This window comes from Phocoena sinus, chromosome 21, assembly GCF_008692025.1.
Source record: "Phocoena sinus isolate mPhoSin1 chromosome 21, mPhoSin1.pri, whole genome shotgun sequence".
NCBI lineage: Eukaryota > Metazoa > Chordata > Mammalia > Artiodactyla > Phocoenidae > Phocoena > Phocoena sinus.
The window spans coordinates 28,996,400-29,021,720 of record NC_045783.1 but is presented as its reverse complement, the minus strand read 5'-3'; the positions used below and the strand labels follow the sequence as shown (position 1 = coordinate 29,021,720).

At 39.9% G+C, this 25,321-nt stretch overlaps 1 protein-coding gene across 1 annotated transcript in view; it reads right to left on the bottom strand.

Moving 5' to 3' along the window:
* KCNU1 (potassium calcium-activated channel subfamily U member 1) overlaps nucleotides 1-25,321 on the bottom strand; it is a 181,524-nt gene that overhangs the window by 70,699 nt on the left and 85,504 nt on the right. Inside the window, exons 13-20 of the mRNA XM_032618128.1 lie at nucleotides 23,737-23,842; nucleotides 22,607-22,689; nucleotides 21,453-21,522; nucleotides 18,008-18,160; nucleotides 13,872-13,984; nucleotides 13,433-13,501; nucleotides 9,906-9,995; nucleotides 9,669-9,766 (exon numbers count right to left, since the gene is read on the bottom strand). Coding sequence (XP_032474019.1) covers nucleotides 9,669-9,766; nucleotides 9,906-9,995; nucleotides 13,433-13,501; nucleotides 13,872-13,984; nucleotides 18,008-18,160; nucleotides 21,453-21,522; nucleotides 22,607-22,689; nucleotides 23,737-23,842 — 782 coding nt within the window. The remainder of the gene's footprint in view (nucleotides 1-9,668; nucleotides 9,767-9,905; nucleotides 9,996-13,432; nucleotides 13,502-13,871; nucleotides 13,985-18,007; nucleotides 18,161-21,452; nucleotides 21,523-22,606; nucleotides 22,690-23,736; nucleotides 23,843-25,321) is intronic.

The window sequence follows — 25,321 nt, the reverse complement described above, 5'->3', positions numbered from 1 at the left end:
TCAGCAGTAATGGCATCATACAGGTGTACTGAGAGCCAAGTATGGAAGAAGATTGCTCCCTGTCTGTAATCCTCAGAAGCCTTCACTTACATATGGAATTTTGATGGGGTTTTCAGCTTGATTGATGTTTCCTTATTCTGTGGTTACCTTTTGCCCTGGGGGGAATGGCTTGGGAAGGGAACTTCTGAAGAAAAATCTAAGGGAGGAGTAGCGTGTTACCAACTGTCAGCCTTTAAAAGCTAGTCGGCTTAGTACTCGTGATAGAAACTGAGCTGCGGAATGTAAAACGCAACATGCCTAAACTGGCTTGGGAACAATGGAACTTTCGGGAAGTCTCTGTCTTCTCAGAACCTCACTCTCCAGCCAACATTTGCCAGGTATTAAAAAAAGGTGGGAGGGGACAGGCGGGTGAGGTGAGCGCTAGGTATGAACCGTGAGAAATTTTTGCTCAATAAAGCTCTGAATCTTCCCTTGTGTCCTTCTTCTTAATAAAATCTCTCCTGAAAACACATGAATGATTTGCATAATGTTGGACGCTTTCATGATTATGGAAGTACGTCCATGGATATGGGGGCTGGAAGGCGCACTCTTGTGAGGATGGGTGGGGGCTCCGGCTGTGTGTGCTGCCTGCCCGAAGGGAAAAGAACTGGTCCACCTGGTCTCTGCTTCCTTCAACTCTAAGTTCTATAATCCTAATGAATTTCACAAAAAAGTCTGAAAAGTGTCCTCTCTACCAGGTTGCAGAGAGGGCTGTTAAGAACGTGCAACAATCACTGACTGCCCTTTCTCCCAGTTTCTTTACTGCCCTTTCTCCCAGTTTCTTTGCTGCTTCAAACATCTGGGAGAAAAACCAAAGAATAAAATAAAACTAGGAAGTAAAGTCCCTGTCTCTCAAGGCAGTAGATAAGCAATTGAAGTTTCTCTGATTTCACTCTTAAGAGCACTTGATCATTTGATTTACTTATATTTTAATCTATTTAGCTACAGCTGACAGTGTCCAAGTAATTACGTTTTCAGATTTTAGGCAAGGGAAAAATGAAATGGATTTCTGCCTAACGCCCTAACCAGACTGTTAATGGCTTGCCATGGCTTACTATGACTTCTTCTCCATGGATATTCTAAAGAGGGCTTCCGAATAAAGCCTTAGACATCAAAAAAGACATGGCATCTAAGACCTGTGGGTGACTGAAAAAAAATAAATAAGTCCTATGCACGGCCAGCATTTGATTATCTTTCTCTTTTCTTCAAGAAGTGATTTCCTTGACAGCTATAGGCAACCATTTTCCTTTCCTGGCACACGTGACAGGATTGCATATTAAGACATGCCTCGTATATGATTTCCATATGGAGAGCACTAATTCTACTCCTCTCGATCTCCCTCAGGAAATATGATCATAGCCCAAATGAGTGAAAACAATTCCTGCCTTATTTGGCTGATCCTGAATCTGCTCCAGTTTACTAAATAGCTAACCTGTTGCAAAATTTAGTATCCACCAGTCATTGTGACACACCTAAGAAGTGATACCACGTATTCTGGATAAGAAACACTGCTCTCAGGAGCTGAAGAAGCAGCAGGACAAGAGATCAAGCCAATGCTTTCGTCTTGTGAAAGTGGGGATAACATTCATCCATCTATTTATTTTTTTATTTATATATCTGTTCATGATCAGAACTTCAAGAAAATTCTTAGAGCCATGAAAGATGGCATGGATTGGCCTGAAGAGAGGCTAGATGCGGGGAAACCTGCCAGGACGCTATTTTAATCATTGGGATGAGAAATAAAGAGGGCCACGGCCAAAGTGGAGATGGACACCAAGGACTCGAGAAAATGAAGCCCCACAGCCAACGGTGGGACTGACTACAAGAACAATGGCAACTGTCGTGAATACAGGAATGCAAGATACTGGTGGATGGTCTTTGTGGACTATTACCGGGTTGTTTTCCTTTGTGCTGGAATTGGGTGGACATGTGGTCCCTGGCCCTGCTTTAGAGAAGAAGAGGCATTTAGGAACACCTCTGCTCTCTCTCCTACCTATAGCCATTGGTGCAGGAGGAGAGCCAAGCTAGAGAGATGAGCTGGTAGATTCGCTGCGGCGGTTAGAGCTCAACCTTCCAGGTTTAGAATGCTCATCCCTAGGGAACACTGGCTGGGCTGACTCCCTTCTTAAAGAGGTCACTTAGTCTGAGATGTTGATGAAAAAAATGACCCAAGTCAAAACCTAAAGAAAACTATGAAGTAGAGTAAATTCAAGTTTAGACCTCCTATTCAAACTATTTCTTATCATTTCTGCCCATCCCCGACCCCTTTTCACGCCCTCTTTCCAATTTCCTCTTCATAATTCCCCTCTCATTTACACGTGACTCCATCACAAACATTAACATTTTAAGGAGGAACCTAAAGCCTTTCTCAGGGGGTGAGGATTAGGGGAATTTGGACACAGCTTTCCTAAGGCCACTCTCCCGCTGCCCACTCTCCACACCATCACGTACAGAGACCGGTGTGTGCTTCACCCTGCACTGGTTGAGGACCACCGCTCTAAAATCTCAGGCGTTAGAGAATTCAGTGCTGAAATGGCAGGCAGCGAACTGTTTAGTTGGAGCTGGGAAAGTTTCTGCCCAGTAACTTATCTAATCACATATGATTCCCCCTGCTCTTAAGGCTGGCCCTACCATGCATGGTCTTCATGCTCTGGATCCAAAACACATTGGGAATGGGTTCAAATAAGTAAAATCTACCAGGACTTCTCTGCCAATTCTTATTTCAACTGAATTTCACTGATGAGAAAAATAACGAGATTCTTTTTTGAGTCTGTGTTCCCACGGGTTCTATGATAATTACCGTATATGTAGTACTTACTATTTGCCAGGAACTGTTCTTAATGCTTTCTATATGAATAGACTCAACCTGTATACTCTTTATGTACTAATAGTCTCATTTAACCCCCTGAGATATGTAATATTATCACCAACATTTTACAGAAATCTGAAACACTCTGAGAGCTTAAATAGTTTGCCTAAGATCACACAGCTAAGAAGTAAGTGAGCAATGCAGAATCCAACGTTTTGAACCACTGCACCCTGCTGCCTCTCTAAAATGTTAGATTATGAACTTAAGGGGAGAACCTCTGGTATGGTTCTATTCAGGAAAAAAAAAAATGGAAGTGACCAAAGAAGAGGGATTATAAATCATAGAACATCAGAACTGAAAAGAGCCATAGCGGTGATGAGGACTGCTGAATTTCAGAAGGATGACACTGAGATCCCAGAAGGTGATGTGTCTTCCCTAAACCGCATCCAATCAGTGGCACTGCCGCCGTCAGAATTCAAGTCTTCTGACTTCTCATTGAGAACAGGAGGTGGAAGAAGTTGGTGGGGCTGAGCAAGCTTAATTAACTCGACGAAGAGATAATTCTTTAAAGGGAGTGGACCGGGGATACATTTCATCTGACTCTGAAATGTAAAATATTCAACCTGAAATCTGAACTCACTCTAAGTCAGTAAATTTTCTATTCTGTCATCTATTGGTAAGTTCCTTAGTCCTTTTGGAAAGTTAATTCTCTGGGAGAATTTCCAAGACATTATCGTGACTTTTAAATCTATAAGGCCAAGTAGTCCCCTTCTACGACGATGTCCTCTTTGGCACATTTTTGGCTAGAACTAACTCTCCAGGTTCAAATTCACACGCAAGTCCACTCCCCTGGCTACCATACCCTGAGTGTTTCATGGTACTCTGCTGCCATCGTCTGGCAGAGTGAAGTAAGAACAGCTGGCTCACTCATAGCCTGCTATTTAAGAATCTTGGTACCAGATTAATTAGAGTTCTCCTGGATGTAGTAGAAGCTGTGATGGAGGATCAGTATGGAGCAAGAAGAAAAAAAAATGATTCTATTATGAGAAGAATGAGAGGTTCCGGGGAAGATCAAATGCCAGATTATAAATTGAAAGTCTTACTGATTCCCTAGATACTATAAATTACCTGTTATAGAAGTGGGTGAAATTTGGCGTATCTACAAATATGAATGCAGAGCTCTTTTCTTTAAACAAAAATCTTTCCATCTTTATACTACACCAACTAACTTCCTGCTTTAAAATATTTATAACAAGAACACACTTAAAAGTCAGCTAAGTGATTATTCAATTTATAAAAGTTTTTGTTTTGCAAAATGACTGACAGCAGTGCATGCATATGAGTGTATAACTTATGTGCAAAAGTTTGATTTGTACACTGTGTTTACAGGGATATGTCTACTGCATGAAACAATGCTGAGTTTTTATATGGGATAAAGATGTGTAATGAGACGATACTCTTAATGTATTATTTTTTTCTTTCTTATTCACATCTCTTTAATGGGACATTTCTCCATTTAGTCAGCCTCACCCATTGCCTCAAGAATGATTCATATTGGGCCTCCCTGGTGACGCAGTGGTTGCGAATCCGTCTGCCAATGCAGGGGACACAGGTTTGAGCCCTGGTCCGGGAAGATTCCACAGGCCGCAGAGCAACTAAGCCCGTGCGCCACAACTACTGAGCCCGCAAGCCACAACTACTGAGCCCGCATGCCTAGAGCCCGTGCTCCGCAACAAGAGAAGCCACCGCAATGAGAAGCCCACACACTGCCATGAAGAGTAGCCCCCGCTCACCGCAACTAGAGAAAGCCCACACGCAGCAACAAAGACCCAACACAGCCAAAAATAAATAAATTACAGAAAAAGAATGATTCATATTGTTATGGAATGCAAGAGTCAATGTTTAACTTCTGAATCCCAAATAGGCTCTTGAAGCGCATTTAATTAACAGTATTCTTCAGAGTCAAGCGTTCCGTTGCAAGCCCTCTAGGTAATAGGATTTCAGCAAATGGCATAGGAATAGTTTCTTTCTATGCCTAAAACTGTCTTAGATTTTCACAAAAAAATTTAAAGAGTCAGAGAAAATAGATATGGTTAAGATAGAGCCTTTAGTTCGGAATGTGGGATGGAAGCATGAAAAGTTCCATGGGCCTGCTCGTCCATGAAACAACAGTAACTAGTGAAAACTGAAACACACACACATACAAGCCCAATTAAAATCTCTAGAAATTGTACTACAGGCATGTAGCAAATGTGGACAATTTATTCAAAAATTATACCAAACCTTAGGAAGAGCCACAGGCACTTGAGCCACAAACGGCTTCCTTTCCTCCAACCCCAACTAAGTGTGACAGAAGCTCCATTCTGGGTACGTGTGCCGGGAAACACAGAGCTACCCTTCCCTCCAGCTTCCAGGCGAGGGCTACGGTGTGTCTCGGGGAGAGGCAGGGCACTGGCATTTCTCATTCTCCCAGCCCCATGGTGCAGAGGCTAAGTTCCAGGTGAGTACAACCAAGAGGATGGAGGCTCCCTTCCTCCACGCAGCCCTCACTCATGGGGCAGAGGCCCTGCCCCAGCATCACAGGGTGAAAACCATGGATCACTGAATAGACTCATCCCAGCTCGCGCCCAAGGCCGAGGTTTTACAGTCGGAGAGGCAAACCAAGTCCAGAAGCTAGCGCCACTGCCCAGAGACCTGCTCAAAAAGCAGATATGTCAATTCCAGAGAGGTAGATGACCGTTTGTACCCCACAGCTCCTGGGCAGTGGCTCAGAGGTTCTGCCCAGAGGGAGAGGCAGGCCACTACCATAGAGAGCTCTGATGTTCTTCCCAAGGGAGTTGGCTTGACTTGGAGTAGAGTGTGGAGAAGCTCAAGCCCAAGGATGTTCTTGAAAACAATGGTGATTTTGGTGGCAAATCATTAAGTGGATGCTGGTAGCTCCATGAGAACAACAAGGTAAACCATGGGCGAGGATTTACCATAGTGAACCAGGAAAGAGACAGCTAATAAGTGCTCTCTCAGGGTCAGAACAAACCTCAGACTAGCCTCAGAAACTACTCCTGCAAAGGGGCTCAAATTTAATTGGATAATATTGTAAAGCAATATCTGCCTCAGGGTATTGTCAAAAATAACAGAGTCTCTGGCAGCCAATGAGCGCAGCCTAAGAGCTGGGTGTGATACCAACAGGCAGAGAGCTTAACAGAGAGTCAGGAAAGGAGACAATTAAGCAGAGCCCAGTTAAAACCACTGTCATCCCAGGGTGACTATGTGCATCCCAAGGCTATACTCTCTGATGGGCAACACCAGAGGCTTCACACTGCAGGGGAAATAGAGTTCAGTGAAATAGTCCAGCCAAGCCACTAACCCACTAATCCAACAAGGAACGACAATACCACCCCTGGTGTCCAGAGGTGCTACAACGAAAAGTTTGTGCTTCAAATTATTTGAAGAAAATGAAAAGCCAAACCACAGGATGGGAGGAAATATTTGCAAATCACATATCTGATAAGGGACATGTATCTAGGATATTTAAACACCTAATGCAACTTAATAATAGAGAGACAATAGCCCAACTTAAAAATGGGCAGAGGATTTGAATAGACAAATGGCTAATAAGATCCTTATTAAAAGATGCTCAACATCTGTAGCCATTAGGGAAATTAAGTTAAAAATCACAATAAGATGCCACTTTACACTCATTAGAACAGCTATTATTTTTTTTAAAAAAAAGGAAAATAATAAGTGTTGGTTAGCATGTGGAGAAATGGGAACCCTTGTTCTTGTGCACTTCTGGTAGGAATGTAAAACGATGCAGCTGCTATGTAAAACAGTATGGTGGTTCCTCAAAAAATTAGACATAGACTTAATATTTGATATAGCAATTCTACTTCTAGATGTATACACAAAAATTAAAAGAGGAACTCAAACAGATATCTCTGTGCCAATATTCATAGCAACATTATCCACAATACCCAAAAGTTGGAGACAATCCAAGTGTCCACTGACAGATGAATGAGTAAACAAAATGAAGTGTATCCACACAATGGAACATTATTCACCCATGGAAAGAAGTGAGGTACTGATACACGCTACAGCATGGCTATGTGAAAGGAGCCAGATACAAAAGGCCACGTACTGAATCACCCCCTCTTTATGACGTGGCCGGAAGAGGCAAATCTGTAGAGGCAGAAAGTAGGCTAGTGGTTGCCAGGGGTGCAGGAAGAGGAGGACGGGGGATGACTGCTGCTGGGTATGGAAATGTCCTAAGATCGATTGTGGTGATGGTTGCGTAAATCTGCTGATATACTAAAACCCACTGAATTGCTGGACCCTTTAAAAGGATTTGGTATTTACTTCATAGTATTTGAATTATATCTCGATAAAGCTATCACCCAAAAATGACAGAGCCTGGACCCCTGAGAAAACACTTAGTCCCTCCCAACCAACACACACACCTGGTGTCTCAGGAAGGTGAGAGGTGGTGAGACAAGGAACACAGGATAATTTTATGGTGTGTAAGGGGAGAAAATCCATAGGAAAACCCTCTTCATATGGATCCTGGTGGGCGCACTTAGAGGAGTATTTAGTAACAGTGCAAGACGACTAGAGAAGAGCAGATGGCGGCATGTGTGTGTTTAAGCAGAAGATGGCCTGAGGGCACCACTTCGGTTCCCACATCCTGACATGCACACCTACGAACGTGGGGAGACTGACAAATCCCACAGAGCAGAGAGACCAAAATAACATATGGAATAAAAAGACTAGGAGTAAAGGAAAAGGGGACTTTGTAGACCTCAAGACCAGAGGCTAAAAACTACAATGAGGTGCCACCTCACACCGGTCAGAATGGCCATCATCAAAAAGTCTACAAATAATAAATGCTGGAGAGGGTGTGGAGAAAAGGGAACCCTCTTGCACTGCTGGTGGGAATGTAAATTGGTGTAGCAACTATGCAGACCAGTATGGAAACATAGTTACCATAGGATCCAGCAATCCCAATCCTGGGCATGTATCCAGAGAAAACCATAATTCAGACAGATACCTGCACCCCAATGTTCACTGCAGCATTATTTACAATAGCCAAGACATGGAAGCAATGTAAATGTCTATTGACAGATGACTGGGTCAAGAAGATGTGGTACATATATATACAATGGAATATTACTCAGCCATAAAAAACCCCAAAATAATGCCATTTGTAGCAACATGGATGGACCTAGAGATTGTGGTACTAAGTGAAGTAAGTCAGACAGAGAAAGACAAATATCTTATGATATCACTTATATGTGGAATCTAAAGAAATGATACAAATGAACTCATTTACAAAACAGAAACAGACTCAGAGACATAGAAAACAAACTTATGGTTACCAAAGGGGAAAGGTAGGGGGGAGAGACAAATTAGGAATTTGGGAGTAACATATACACACAACTATATATAAAATTGATAAACGAGGACCTACTATATAGCACAGGGAACTATACTCAATATTCTGTAATAATCTATATGGGAAAATAATCTGAAAAAAAATATGTACGTGTATGTACACATATATATATATAACTAAATCACTCTGCTGTACACCTGAACCTAACACAACATTGTAAATCAACTATACTTCAACAAAAAATAAATTTTTTTAAAAAAGAAAATCCTATCTGAAAAAAAAAAAGACCAGAGGCAATGGCAGGGACGATGGATTTCAGTAACAAACGACAGTAGGTGACCTAAATCCAGGAGGAACAGAGTCACTGGTTGCCAATGCAGAGGTCACAGAAGTTGACACTTACAGACCTCAGGAACCAGTAAGGAGGACTCTCATGAAAGGATGCTTGGCTGTCCACTACGAGAATACCATGCGGTTAGGCAAGTTTTCTCCTGCATTTAGATAGAATACTAATGGGGAGAAGAGAGGAGAAGAACCTTAGAGAGAAGGAGAGCCCTGATAGGAAACTCAAATTCTGAATTAAGTTTAAATGCTGAAACACTGGGATTTTACCCAAACAATCTTAACATACCTGGAAGAGACTAAGTTTCAAACCAGAAGCGATTAAGTTATCATGAATGCTCGAAATAACTTTTCTCTTCCTGCTTTAAGTGGTAAGGGTCGTTGGTGAGCTAGCGAGTTCAGCTTGAGCAAAGGGGGAAAGTTTCACTTCTTCATCACTATGCCAGAATGAGCAAATTTTAAGCTCCCTACAATCCATTAAGGAACAGAGTACTCAAGGAACGGTTTTGTTCGCAACACTAGAAGAAATGATAATTATGCTGGTGATAGAGGTGTTAGCTAATGCTACAATGGCAATCGTATTGCAATATAAATGTATCAAATCATGTTGTACACCTTAAACTCATACAATGTTGTATGTCAAAGACATCCCAATAAAATTTAAAAAAATAGAAATGGTCATGAGGGGGTATCCTTATACCCAACGAAGCAGTCAGATACAGGCTGAACTTTTAGACTGAAGGTGGGAAGACCTGCGTGACGTAGAGAAAAAGCAAGAGGCTAATCATCAACATGTCTGGGATTGACTTGGAAGGTGCCTCCAGCTGGCTATGTGACTTTGGACAAAATTACTGAACCTCTTTCGGAGCTCATCTGCATGGCCCGTGAAGGGACTGAACTAGAGAACCAGTAAGGTTTCTTCCAGCTCTAAAAGACTGATTCTCAGGTCTTGGATGCCCAGTGGGGAAGTATCTGCCACTTCTTGGCCAGGTTCAAGTGGACATTGTCTTTTAAGAGATAGAGTCCCTCCCCTTTCCTCGGCCACGCCCCCAGAAGCCGGGCTGAGGACAGCCAGACAGAAAGCGCAGTTACCTGTCTTGTGTCGAGGATTCCTGCTTTTGCAGCTACATTTTCCAATTAGCTCAGGAGTATACACGTCACTGTGACAGACGGCACAGTAAAAGAAGGCTCTGGACAATGAAAGCAAATCAAGAATGACTTATGTGAGGCTTCACACTAAAGAAACAGGGGGCTGACTCAGTCTGCCTGCCATTAAGTTGCATTCGCTTTAGGACTTTCTCCCCGTTAAAGTAATAAAAAAAAATGTACCTTTTGACATCCTTTGCAGATTCAGCAATGAAGAACCCCAGTGTGTTCTTACGGAGCTTAACTTGAGCAGGTGGATTTAGTATCAGCCCACTGGAAACAGAAAATAATAATACAGTAATTTTCCCCTCCAATTTCTGGGGCAGTATCTGTTTTTACCAAAGGATTCTCTAAGTTGCAGGTTAACAGGACTCAATCCCTTTTTACTGCCAAAATTTACAGTAGAAAATGTGAATCTGACTGCATTTAATTCATCGACTGCTGCTGAAATCTACTGAGGGGGGTCAGGTCATAGCCCAATTGCTGGGCTACACACACTCCCTGGATTGTGTCCTGCATCAGAAATGGTCCAACCAATTCAGATGCAGGAAGCCTTGCTAATTGAAGCTACCCAAGGCCAAACAGGCCAAGGCCACACGGTTGCTGGTCTTACGGTCATCCTAGTGGTGCACATCCTTAGGCTATTTGTCCTTTAAAATTAAATTCATCTAATTAACTAGCTGGATTCAAAAGTTCCTTTTATTTGCCTATACAATTTTTGAACTTGTTTATCTCTGACTTCACTTTTGTGTATCTTGATTGCAAGATTTTTGAGAGCAGGAACCACGTGAATTGTTTCTATTTCTACACTACTTGAATATTTTGATTGTCTATTTTATTATGGTTTTGTGTGTTTGAAAACGCTGCCTTATAAACTTCATCCATGATATGTTTTGATAGGGTGCTGAGTTCCTCACATTTCTCCCTGCTGGTCAGGATCTCCCACTTTCATTTCCTTTCATTCAGACCTCCAGCATGGTGAGGTCTTACGACCCTACACCTCCCCTCTCTTCATTTGTGCGTGGTCAAAGTACTCCTTTCCTCCTTTAAAACACACCCCTCCTTTCATATGCACACTGGAAAGAGGTCAAGTCTTCCTTTGGGCAAAGCTTAGTCTGTTGTTAGGATATTCCAAAGTAAGGTGTCAGAGCCTTACAAAAACAAAAAGCTTGTGCAACAAGAGATCTTCAGCTCTATGCCAAGAGCAAAAGATGCTGAAGAGCTGAGTTCAAGCAGATGATTGCATGAGACATCGTGTGTCACTTTCTGAGTACTGACTGACTGACACTAACATGTCATTGGAATCACTGCTTTTGACTTTGAAAAGGAAAGGACAGATTTGTGCCTCCCCCGCCCCAGTATCACCGGTTGATATTCACTACCTAACAAGCATATGTTTAAGTTGTATCTTCATACCTTCTTTTTTAAAGGCAGGGTCCTCTGAACTCACGTTAAATGCTTAGTTATGAAGATACTGCCAGAATAATCTCTCTGGTTGCATTTGAAAGAAGAGGTGAACATCTTTCAAAGAAGTTACTGCTTGATCCTCCCCCCGCCCCCTTCATGAATCACGGCCAGCTGCTGTTAGCAAACACAGGCCACTGGAACTAACTCAGAACATTCTCTGACTGGGGTCAGATCCAGCTTCACCTCTTACCGGGTGACAAATTATTCCCTAAGAGAGATCCTGAGGATTATCCAGAGCTTTTGCACATCTTAGAGTCTAGTCGAGTGCATCAATTAGAAGAAAAAATAAAAGGTGAGAAAAAATAGGTTTTCCCCTAGTTTTTCAATATACTTGCCTGAAGCCCAGCTTTGAGATGCCCCATTTCCTTCCGTGTACAGTGACTGTGGTGGATTTAGCACAGCCTGGTGATCAGAAGTGCCCCCAGAGTAAAGTTCACATTCTCGCTTGGCCCCTGGGTGTGGTGCAAGCTTGGGGAAATTATTTAACTTTTCTTGGCTTCTCCTCTGTACAAATGGGGCTAATTATACCCTTCTTACAGCATCGTTGGGAGGATTCGGGAGTTAATGTAAGTGAAGTGCCTATAGCAGTGTCGATCATGAAGTAGCAATCATGTAAGACTGCTATTACCAATATCTTTGCCAAATCAGGATTTAATTCTTCTGATGCATCTGACTCTTTGGTGAGAAACCAAAATTGAATCTATGTTGGAGCAGCTGCCTCATTTATTGGAGGTACATGTATGCTAGGTAGTAAACAGCACCAGAACTTCTTGAATATATGTAGAACTTAGTGGCTTATTCATGTTTCTGGTCCACAATGTCCTGACAGTCATTCTAATAAAGTTTATAGAAATCTAGGATGTTAAATGTGGAAAGGATATTAAGAGCATTTGGTATAACAGTTTCTGAATGCCAGTGAATAAAATGAGTATATCATGGGGACTCAAAAAAATTCACAGATTTTGGTTTTATAAAGTCAGAAGTGCGGTTTTGAATTCTATGTCTTTCAAACTTTGCAAATAATTCCGATGCATAACCCAGGTCACTGAAGGCCCAAAATGTTAAAACCTGATCGTTTTGGGCTGGTGTGAAACCCAGACTCCCCGGCTCGTGAGGCTAAGATGCCATCCTCTTTACTCTCACCTATTTCCAGTAGAAAGGGCACTTGCACATGGGTTTCGATTTCGAGATTTCCATGAGCACGGCAGAACTGTTAAATAAGATTCAGCCAGCCAGATGGTACTATTCTTTACTCTCCTTAAGCACTTGCTCTGTACTGTATCCCACTGACCCCTTTTGCTCAGATACCTTCTACATCCTCTCTAATTGACACACTGTTTCTTCTTTCTAGCCTTTCATATACTTTGTCCCTCCGATATCATTCAAAATTATTGAATTTTGACTGTTTCCCTATGATTTTAGGGTTCCTGGTAATGTCAGTCTTCAAGCTGGAAGGGGTCTTAGGGATTAATTAATGTGACTCCCTCCTTTTACAGGTGATGGACACTTCTCTACGGCCACTGGGCTGGCAAATCATAATCAGGATCAGAATCTAGTCTATTGAGTCCAAGTTAATTCAAGGTAGTTTTCCACTAAAAAACACACAGAAGCCAACATAAGTGTTTCTTGTTCTCCATCCCACTTAAGCCTCACTTTTTATTTTTCAGCATCTTTTATCTCTATATCATTGTGGCTGATTCTGGACTCTCTTTTTTATTATATGATAACTTCTCTTACTTCTTATATTATTCAGTACGCATTTTCAGGAAATGCTGATGGTCTGATAAGGTTACCTCTTATCTTTACCAACAGCACACTTTGCCCAGCAGGCCAAATTCCCATTTTACCATATTTTGTGGATTAGTTTCTAAGGCTAGAGTTTGTGGGAACATTTTTTATCACAAATAATTCTATTTCATGGTGTGGTTTCATGGTCAAGACTTACAAGACCTGGTAATATACTGAGGAACAGATCTGAGAAGGTGACCATTTCTTCTGCCTCCTGATCATGAGACACAATTGGGGCAAGGCCACAGGAACAAAGGTAGAGCTCCTGCCCACCCACTAGGGTAACCATTCTAACCTCAATCATGAGAGACAGTATTAAATGCACCACAGCAGCCTGGGTGCCTTGAGAGCCTGAGGCCGGCTCTCAACAAATAGCAAAAAGCTTAGTTATGGCTGTATGTCTGGAAAAATCTTAATCATAAAGATTCTGAAGCGATTTGAAGTCTCATTGGTACCAGTAACCGTGACACACGGACTTGAGTTCGATGGCTATCAGCATGAGGTGCATCTTCACGAAGCAGAGCCTGGGAAGGAAGACGAGCAACCGTGAGGCAAGCGAGGACAGCAGAGCACCAGTTCACAATAATACGACGGACACTCCGTGCTCTTTGCCTGGGAGGACACCACCCCCTCCGCAGAGGGAGAGCCTCTCAAATATGGAATGTTCGCTTGAAAGTGAATCCATCCTGGAGGAACGCAGAGCCAGTGCACCAACTGGGACAGAGGGGAACCTGTCCCGCACAGACTGTAAACCTCCAGGCTGCAGACACTCAGACTTATTCATCCTTATACCTTCTGTGTTTGTCACTGAGCCTGGTCTACAGTGAGCCCTTTGTGAACACTGGGGAAAGAATGCATTGCGCGAAAATGAGGAAAGTGTTTCCCTTAACTTACCGGCAAACATCAGGAAAGCTCATTCCAGCAAAGTCATCAGAGAGGCGTTGAGTCAGGATTTTGTTCTTCAGGCCGCCAAAGAAATGTTTCTGCCAGGGCTCCTTAGGGCAGATCTGGAACACACAGTCAGACCACATGAGGCACAGTGATATGGAAAATGGGATATTCCATATACAAATTGTGTATTCTGCTCAGCACCAAACCGGTGCCCATTGCATTCAGGTCCCAGAAAGGAGATTTGTCCTCGCGCTTAACTACAGAAATGTCAAAGGAAGAACAAAAACTCTAACATCTCAACTATTTCCAGAACGAAGTAGGAACATCATGACTTAGCTCCTCCCCAGATGGCATCCACGCCTCCTGCTGGAAATTAATTCTTCTTCCAATTAATTTCAGCAAGGTAGACTGGTTTTTGAGTCAGGAACAATAAGATGGTAAGAATAATGGGGAATCTAACTTGTCTCCCCCTAGATATGCCTGTTTAAGATTTTTTTAAAAAACATATTAGTTTTCTACTCACTGACTAACCATATACCACAAAGATGAAAATATTCATGACTTCTGCTCAGTATCAGAAGAACCCTTCTTGGTTTAAATAAACTCAAAAAGCCATCCTGATCAATGGAAATGAGAACGTAAAAATCAAGGGCAGTGGTAAGCTTCTAGAGAAATGGGGGATGTGACAAAAGGATTTCTCTCAAAAAAAGCTAAATGTTGTCTAACTGGGGGCGGGGGGGCAGATGTTGCTGAGTAACTCACTCTGACATCTGTGTAAGACCCCCAGGGATTCTGTTTTGCTCTATCTGCATCCTCCTCCATCCGCAGCCGTGAGAATCACCACCACGCTGCTCGATGGGCACGACGGGCTCCTTGAAGCCCAGAATCTCCAATGAAAGCCTGGAATTCCTAGGAACTCAGAAACACCACGGCAGTGGAGAGTTAAGGCCAGTTCAGAAACACTCCTCAGATGGCCATCTTGTGGTTTAGGAAGAACAAAACAAAAACAAACACACAAACAAAAAAAATTCTGCCCTGCTAATAAAAAGGACCACCTCTTTCCAATACACCTCATCACTGTCTCAAGATGCAGCTGACTCTCTTGCATTTTCCCCCTTTCTTAAAGTCCTCTCCCTGTGCAGTTCAAGTCACTAAGTCCTCGTGACCAAAGAAACCGGCTTAGTGCTGCTAATCCAACTGTTCCAGGTTCTGCAAGAGGGTAAAAAATAACCATAGAGATGAAGATGCCCTGAGTCAGTTGTTTTTTTTTTTGCAATAAAGACTTATTTTATTTTTAATTTATTTTAACATCTTTATCGGAGTATAACTGCTTTACAGTGGTGTGCTAGCTTCTGCTGTATAACAAAGTGAATCAGCTACACATATACATATGTCCCCATATCCCCTCCCTCTTGCGTCTCCCTCCCTCCCACCCTCCCTAACCCACCCCTCTAGGTGGTCACAAAGCACCAAGCTGATCTCACTGAGCTATGCGGCTGCTTCTCACTAGCTATCTATTTTACATTTGGTAGTGTATATATGTCCATGCCACTCTCTCACTTCGTCCCAGATTACCCTTCCCCCTCCCCATGTCTTCAAGTCCATTCTCTACATCTGCGTCTTTATTCCTGTCCTGCCCCTAGGTTCTTCAGAACCATTTTTTTTTTTTTTTTTAGATTCCATATATATGTGTTAGCATACGGTATTTGTTTTTCTCTTTCTGACTTACTTCACTCTGTATGACAGACTCTAGAAAAAACTAAAAATAAAACTACCATAGGACCCAGCAATCCCACTACTGGGCATATACCCTGAGAAAACCATAATTCAAAGAGAGCCATGTACCACAATGTTCACTGCAGCTCTATTTACAATAGCCAGGACATGGAAGCAACCTAAGTGTCCATCAACAGATGAATGGATAAAGAAGATGTGGCACATATATGCAATGAAATATTACTCAGCCATAAAAAGAAACAAAATTGAGTTACTTGTAGTGAGGTGGATGGACCTGAGTCAGTTTTTTTAAAATCAGAATGGGAAACAGGATGACAAGATGGATTTTGGATTTGGATAGTAGAATCGGGAGCGTGAAAAAATCAGTTAGATTAGATCTAATCTAAATTTAAGCTTAAGGCAATCCTCTGTGCCTAGAACCAACTGGAGATGCTCCTCAGACTACGATTTCTTACCATATAATCAATGTAGATCAACAGAGTCAGAATACATGGCATTGACCCAAGGCTTTCTAATCTGACTGCCCAGAAGTTTTACAAATAGTCACTCAATACCTGGATAAAATCAGGTTATGAGTAGATTAGCAAGTCTTATTTCATAGATGCAGAAACTGACAGAGAAAGTTTAAGTGCCTAATCTGAGCAAAATTGGACATAAGACACCAGCATCCGGATCGTTAAACCTAAGTTAGTAGGTTTAAGTAACTAAATTAATTTTAGTTAATTAATTACAGAATCTAAATCACCAGAGCAGAGTACAACATGAAAAAATCTTGCCCTGTTTAGAATTTCTGAAAGAGAGTTTCAGACTTCACTCCCCCCCACCAAAAAATCTTCATGACCACAAATCTCTCTTAATTCCTATCTTCCAAAAGCCACCTTATGAATATTGACAGGTGACCATCATCACTGAGGAGGTTCCAACTTTAGATAAACAAACAATAAAAAACCCCCCAAAAAACCCCAACAAACAACAACAGCAAGAAAACCACAACAGGGCAGGTTGTACATCTCTTACCTTCTATATTTTCATGAAGGAGACAAAGTTTTCATATAGAGTTCACACTCTATTTTCTCTAGACACAGAGATTAAAAATCACAATCCTCACAACACATATTGCAGCTATCCTGCACTTTCTAAGCTTACAACACACAGGCAATGTCCTCACAAGCCATTTCCTGGGCTACACACAGTGACCACTAAGTGAAGGTTAAAGCATGTTCGCTGTATCATCACCAAGGCTCATTCCTACTGCCTGATGGTCGATTTTATTTCTCTGTATATGGCATCTCCTCGCATTCACAGGGGATATTACTAGAGAATGCTGTGGTTTCCGGTTAGCATTTTGCTGACCAGAGTATCTCTTGAATCTTATACCTCTTTTGCTTTTCCTTAACAGCAACAAGGAAGGGACCAGAAAAGGTATACAGAGTTTTTAAAATTTACTGGACAAAGGAAATAAAGTGCAAAGAGAAGCCAAGAAGAGGCAAAGGTGGATGCATAATTAAATGGAGAGAAAGGTGACTCTCTGGAGAGGCTCTGGACAATAGGATACCAGGCCCAGCTGAGGGTTAGAACATTTTTCCCAGAGCATTTCACAGAGATGGCATTTGGAAGGCATACTACGTGCTACAGTATTTCATCCCAGTAGTCCATTTAGCCATTTATTTTGTCTCAAACAAAGGCATCAAAAGACCTGATGTAGAAGACTGGGAGAAGATATCTAACAGCCAGAGGCACGGGGCATAGTGGTGAGACTGTAAGTCAGACAATTCTACATCTGCTACTTACTAACTCACTATTAGTTAGCGTCCATGACTGGGAGACTACCTTGAAATATTGAGGGAAACACAATGCCCTTAAAATGCATGACACACAGTAGGCATTCAACATGTGGCTACTATTATTATTACTGCATAGAATATCCCAAAATAACCCGGAAAATTAGATTTTAATATTATTTGTATTATTATTTCTCTTTGATGAATATAATTTATTATTATGTCAATTACTTGGTACTTAACATATATTTAAATGTATGATTTCTCCACTAATAACATAACCTTTATTTATATTTCTACCTTCAATAACTCAAAGTGCTTCTACATTTATGAATACGTTTACTGTCATAACGTCATGGATTGCCGGGAGGAAGCAGGGTTATGATTTCTATTTTGCAGGTAAATATTCTTAGGCAACAATAAGATAAACAACTTCTTCAAGGTCAGTGTGGTACTTGGGACTTCAATCTAGATGTCATAATCCCTTCCCAGCTCAAGTAGAAGTCAAATCTCATTTCTGGGGGCCTTCTTGCTTCCCTCAATTTTTATTTTCTATTTCTGATATTAATTTATGAGGACATGGGGATAGAGCCAAGATTCAACATCAGTTTCCAAGGTTACCTTCTTGTTTTGCTCAATAAATAGAGATGTTAGAAAGGTACACAAGCCTGGCACCAAACAGCCTTGGGCGATAAATCCGAGCTTTAATTCAGCAAAGCAGATGATGTTGTCTCCAGTATTCCAGTTCCAGCTGGGGATCTTTGGCAGAAAAACCTGTTTCATGGTAGAAAGTAGTAGAAACAGACTTGTGGATACAGAGAACAAACTAGTGGTTACCAGTGAGAAGAGGGAAAGAGGGAGGGGCAAGACAGGGGAAGGGGATTAGGAGATACAAACTACTATGTATAAAGTAAATAAGCAACAAGGACATAACGTACAGCACAGGGAAATATAGCCATTATTTTGTAATAACTTAAATGCAGTTTAATCTATAAAAATATTGAATCACTACATTGTACACCTGAAACTAATACGATATTGTAAATCAACTGTACTTCAGTAAAAGATAAGAAAGTCAAATATTAGAAAGAAATATACCTCAAGAAAGTTCCCCGAATTTGCAATCAATTTGTTCGCTTGTTTTACGTTTTTGAAATATAATTAACGTATAACATTATATTAGTTTCAGGTGTACAACGTTCAATATTTGTATATATTGTCAAATGATGACCACAATAAGTCCAGTTAACATCCATCACTACTGTAATTACAAGGTATTTTTTCTTGTGATGGGAACTTTGAAATTCTATTCCCTTAGCAACGTTTAAATATAAAATAATAACTACAGTCACCATGACTCTATTATACTAGAAATTTATACCTGTTGTTCCCATTCCCCCATTTTGCCCACCCCCACCTCTGGCAACCACCAACCTGTTCTGTGAATCTATGAGCTCAGGATTTCTTTTTTGCTGTTATTCAACATATGAATGAGATCATATGGTATTTGTTTTTCTCTCTCTGACTCATTTCACTTAGCATTATGCCCTTGAGGTCCACTCGTGTTGTTGCAAATGGCAAGATTTTATTTTTTTATATACTTTTTGAGAAGACTGTGTATTCTGGTGCTTTTGAATGCAAAGTTCTGTATTTGTCTAAGTCATGAGGTATAATATGTTGTCTAAGGCCAATGTTTCCTTATTGATTTTTTTATCTGGATGATCTATCCATTGAAGAAAGTAGGGCATTAAAGTCCCCAACTATTATTGTATTGCTATTTCTCCGTTTAGATTTGTTAACATCTGCTTTATAAATTTAGGTCCTCCTATGCTGGTGTCATAAATATTTACAAATGTTATATATCCTCTTGTGGGATTGACCCTTTTGATAATGTAATGCCCTTCTTTTTCTCTTATTACAGTCTTTGTTTTAAAGTCTATTTTGTCTGATATAAGTATAGCTTCCCCAGATTTCTTTTGCTTTCCATTGGCATGGAATCTACTTTTCCATCCCCTCACTTTCAGTCTGTATGTGTCCTTATATCTCAGTTTCTTGTAGGCAGCGTATAGATGGGTCTTATTTTTTTTTGTCTATTCAGCCACTCTATGTCTTTTGATTAGAAAAGTTAGTCAATTTATATTTAAAGTAATTATTGGTAAGTATGTATTTACTGCCATTTGTCAAGTGTTTTCTGAAAGTTTTATAATTCCACTGTTCCTTTCTTCTCCTCTTGCTCTCTTCATCTTTGATTTGATGACTTTCTGTAGCAGTATGCTTAGATTCCTTTCTCTTTCTTATTTACTATAAATTTTTGCTTTGTGGTTACCATGAAGCTTGCATAAAACAACCTACAAGTCTCTTTTAAGTTGACGGTAACTTAAGTTTGATCACATCAAAAGCTCTATATTTTTATCCCCACTACCCAAGTTTTATTTTTGATATTACAATTTACATCTTTTTATTTTATGTATCATTTTACAAATTATTGTAGTTATTTACTACTTTTGTCTTTTAATCTTCATACTAGCTTTGTAAGTGATTAATCCATCACCTTTACAACATTAGAATATTTGGAATTTTACTATATATTTACCTTTACCAATGAGACTTATACTTTCATACGTTTACCTTTTACTAATTACCCCTTTCGTTACAGCTTAAAGAAGTTCCTTTAACATTTCTTGAAAGGTCTGTCTATTGGTGATGAACTCCTTTAACTTTTGCTTGTCTGGAAACCTCTTTATCGTTCCTTTGATTCTGAATGACAACTTTGCTGGGTAAAGTATCCTTGGTTGGCAGTCTTTTTCTTTTTCTTTTAGCACTTTGAATATCTTGTGGCACTGCCTTCTGGCCTGCAAAGTTTCTGTTGAAAATCTGCTGATAATCTTATGGGAGTTCCCATATATGTAACAAGTTGTTTTTCTCTTGCTACTTTAAAAATTCTCTCCTTGTCCTCAACTGTTGACACTTTAATTAGAATGTGCTTGATATGGATCTCTTTGGGTTCCTTTTATTTGGAACTTTCTGGGCTTTGTGGATCTGAATATCTGTTTAGGAAAGTTGACAGCCATTATTTCTTCAAGTCAGTTCTCTACCCATTTCTCTCTCCCTTCTCCTTCTGGGACTCCTATAATGTGAATGTTGGTCCACTTGATATTGTCCCATAAGTCCCTTTAAGCTACCTTCACTCTTTTTCATTCTTTTTTCTTTCTGCTGCTCTGATTATGTGAGGTCTACACTCTCTATCCAATCTTCAGGTTTGCTGATCCCTTCTTCTGCTTCCTCTGGTCTGCTGCTGAACCTCTCTATTATGTTTTTTTTTTTTAATTTTTGCAGTTCAGTTATTGTATTCCTCAGCACTGTGACTTCTATTTGGAACTTTTTAATATTTTCTATCTCTCTGTCAAAATTTTCACCTTGTTCATCCATTCTTCTCCTGAGCTCAGTGAGCATCTTTATGACTGTTATTTTAAGCTCTCTATCAGAAAAGTAGCTTATATCCTTTTCATTAAGGTCTTTTTCTGAGGTTTTGTCTTGTTCTTTTGCTTGGAATATATTCCTGTTTCTTCCTTTTATTTGACTCTCTGTGTTGGTTTCTGTGCATTGGACAAAAAAGCCACCTCTCCCTGTCTTGAATGAGTGGATTGTGTAGCAGATGGACCTTACTGTTCAACCCTGCCCTAGCCCTTGGGTGTGTCTCAAACCCTTGTCATTGTCCAATCTGCCTACTTTATTTTTAGTGGCTCCCAGTACTTAAGGGTGTGCCAAGACCTGTCCATGGCCCCAAGGGGAGGATCTCAGTCAGCACCTAAATTCAGAATGACTGGACTCCAGATCATCAGGCAATAGCTTTTAAAGTATGTAAACATAACTCTTTTCAAATTTACATTTTTATGTAATTAACAATCTTAATGGGGCTCCAAATTTCACCTGCAACTGGCAAAAGCTTTTTGTGTGTAGACTCATTATAAAGTAATAAGTTCATATATTACTTAGATGAACTAAGTTCATTCAGTTCTACAGACTAAAAGGGGAGGAGACAGAACAGGCTATAATGTTACAATACCTTGTTATGGGACTGAAGTATCTGTATGATGACTCTGGTATTAGGGTAATAGTTCTTGATAGAGAGCACCCTACAAAAATAACAAATATGCTCATTACTGGTGTGCCATATCCAATGTCTTTATAATATAATTCCATTCAAAGTGAAGTTTGTGTGTGGGTAAGTACAGGAAAAGAGCACATTATAAAGTTCATTGTTATGATCTTAAATAGCACACACATGGAAGAGTGCTATGGTTTTAGTAACTTAGTAAATTAAATCTATGGAAAGGTAAGCTTTTGGTATTAAGAGTGGTCTTCTGGGAGCAATTCCTGAGGAGGAAATAATCAGTTTCATATATTTTAGTCTTCAAACTCAAACACATTAATTACAGAAAAAAACAGAGACTGAATTGCTATCTATAGCTCAAAGTAGCTAACAGACTGTCTAATCCAACGTTCTTATTTTACAAATTAAGAAACTAAGATCTATCTTATATTTACTGTACGTTACAAGTTCTCAGGCTTCTCTTGCTTTCTGTAGAGTCACCTTCAGCTATGCGTATTTATTTTGCTCTGGGGGCCAACAGTTCATCTGGGTTAGGTACAATGGCATTGCCCTCACAATGACAGTTTGAATCTCTTACCACAAATCGAGTTCCTGCTCATAGATAGTTCACAGTTCCAGATGGTAACACTAACCCTAGCCATCTTGAAAATACTGCCAATAGTCAAAAGCACATCATACTGAACCATGCACAATCTTTCACTAGGACTACTGGAGAAAAACCCCAGTAAATAAAGTCTACGAATAAGGTTCACAAACCACAAATGCCGTCTTTATTTCTGAGGGGCTGTTAGTCAGAATGGTGCTATCTGAACAGTTATCAGTTATTCGTATGCTTGCTTTTTAAATTTAGACAGCTATTATCCCTATGGAACTCCAGGAAAGTAAGTGGAGAAGCACATTGACACACAGTAAACTCTATTTTGACTTCCTTTTTCATACATCTGCAGAGTCTCTGGGGCCAAAAAATAAGGCAGAAACCTGGAATATGATGAACCCTGTGCTGTGATACATGACATCTGTTTGGTTCTATGCATGGGGCTTTATTTTAAAAGAGGTAAAAATAAGATCAGCACTGGAGCATGTAAGACACAGTGCCAGCTTCTTACCTCATAATGTTTGAAGTGTCTTCAGCATGTGAATCACTGCACAGAGGGTTGGCTATAATCAGGCATGCTTCTGCAGAGTCCACCTATTCTTCAAGATTAAACAGCAGCCACCTTGTTAATTATATATGGGAAATGCTTACGTGTTCCCCTTTGGGGTTTTCTTATGGTTTCATCATACAATTTCCAAAAAGAAAGAGAGCACACTTGGGAAGGACTTGTGATAAGGATGTCTTTACATCAGAATCACAGTCCAGCAAATGCTGAAAGGGGCTGCATAGACGGACCAGAGTCTCCAACACAGATGTAGATTGCTTTAAAATGGAACAAGTGCATAACGATATTTTTCCTATGATCCAGAAATGTCAATTTATGACTAGTGATGAGTAATAAGATATTTTTAAGCAACTTCCTGTATAGTTATTAACCTTTCAGAATAGCAAAAAAATTATTGAAGTGGCTCTTATAACCCCAAGTTGCAGGAAAGAGAAAGATTATACTGTGTTTGCCAATTTTTGCTTCAATTCTTTGTGTTGACTCTATAGATCTCTGCTTTAAAAAAACCGAACCTTTTGCTCCATATGATTGTGAGAAACCTAAAACATGAGAGGAAGTTGGCCTTCATCTTAAACGCAAGATGTCTAGAGGGTTGGCTGTTGTTCATCTCTTTTAGTCTCAGCCTAACTGGGATCTCTGCGATTCTCCTTCATGCCTTTCCTATCAGAGGGCATATCAGTGTGTTTAGGTGAAGCCGGTAAAAGCTGACAGACTCCTAGAAATCTGTCATCTGGTAAGAATCCCACTTGGATAGAAAGATCTAACACACTTCTGCTATCCACAACTTTTTCAGATCTCTTAGACTGGTAACACAAAACTGTTCTAGATAGAGAATTTAGTGAAATTAAAAAAATTAAGTAAAAATGTAGGTAAATAGTGAGGTCTGCTTGGTATCTGTCAAGAAGGATTTGGAGGTCAATTACTAACATTTCTTTATGATCAGTTTTTAAAGTTGAAGAAGTCGTATTGCCCCAACTCAAGAGTCTGGAGTAATCCTTTAGGAAGAGCAATACACACTATCGTCTTAATTGCTGCAGCTTAGGAAAACGACAAGGAGGAAAAGAACTAGATCTCACCCTAACTCGCCTCAGATCCTCCCACTTCAGCGCAGATCCAGAAACGAAAGTTGTATAGGCCATGTAGCACTTAAATATGGTTTCCAATTCCAAAGAAGGAGGAACCCTGGATAAAGAACATAGTGCCAGATACGGAAAAGGAAGATTGGCTTTGGTTTAGAGACTGTTATATTATTTAGTGCATTTAATAAAAACTCTAATCCTCTCCTGGAAAACATCCATCCTCCATTATTAATCCACGTCCTTAGGTGATGTGGATACCACTAGCCTAATTCCAGAAATGGGTCTGAAGCTCAGGGGCAATCAATCACAGAGACATGAAAAAATACAAATCAGATTAATGCAAAAAAAAGGGGGGGTAATTACTAAGAACAAAGAAGTTCAGGACCAATGAAAACATTTCAATTATTCAAAGAGACATAGCATTCTAAAACAACTATGAATTTAATAAAATAGCTTCTAAATACACAAAAAATTTTAACAAAACGAGAGAAATACATGAACCTCCCACTGTAATGACAGATTTCAATGCATCTCTCTCAATTACTGACAGATCAAGGAGAAAAAATAATCATCAAGTTTGATATTTATAATTCTGCAAACAATATTTAGGATATCTAATTTAAATTTTTTTCACCTTTACTGAGGCAAAACTGACAGTTAAAATTGTAAGATATTTAGAGTACAACATGATGATTTGATGTATGTATACATTATGAAAGGATCCCTCCCATTATTCAATTAACACATCCACCACCTCACATAGTTACCTTTTTGGGGGGGTGATGACATTTAAATTCTACTCTCCTAGCAAGTTTCAATTATACAATACAGTGTTATCAACTATAGTCACCATGTTTTACATTAGATCCTCAGACCTTATTCATCTTAAAACTGAAAGTCTGTACTCTTTGTACCAACCTCTCCCTATTTCCCCCAATCCCCAGACCCTGGCAAACCATCTTTCTACTTTCTGTTTCTCTAAGTGTGGCTTTTTAAAAAAATTCCAGATATAAGTGACACCATGCATTTGTCTTTCTCTCTCTGGCTTATTTCACCAGCTTATAATGCCTGCCAGGTTCATCCATGTTGTTGCAAGTGACAGGACTTCCTTCCTTTTTTAGGGCTGAATGATATTTCATATCATTCAAATATATATACATATATATATACATATATACATATATATATATATATACACCACATCTTTGTTCATTCATCCATAGATGGAAACTTAGGTTGTTTCCATAGAATGGCTATTGTGAATAACTCTAATTTTCCTCAACAGCACACAAATATTTACCAAAATGATAATTTACTTGACTAATAAGGAAAGCCTCAACACACTGCAAAAAAAAAGCTGCCGTACATATAATGACCTCTGATCACAATACAATTAAAGTAAAAGTTAATAACAAAAAAATTAAAAAATATTCATCATAGTTGGAAATTTTGAAAAACAGACTGCTAAAAATCTCATGAGCTATGAAGAAATTATAATGAAATGTATAAAATTCTTAGAAATTAATTATGTGAAAACACTAAGTATCTAAGTCTTTGGATACAATAAAAGCCTGCTTTAGGG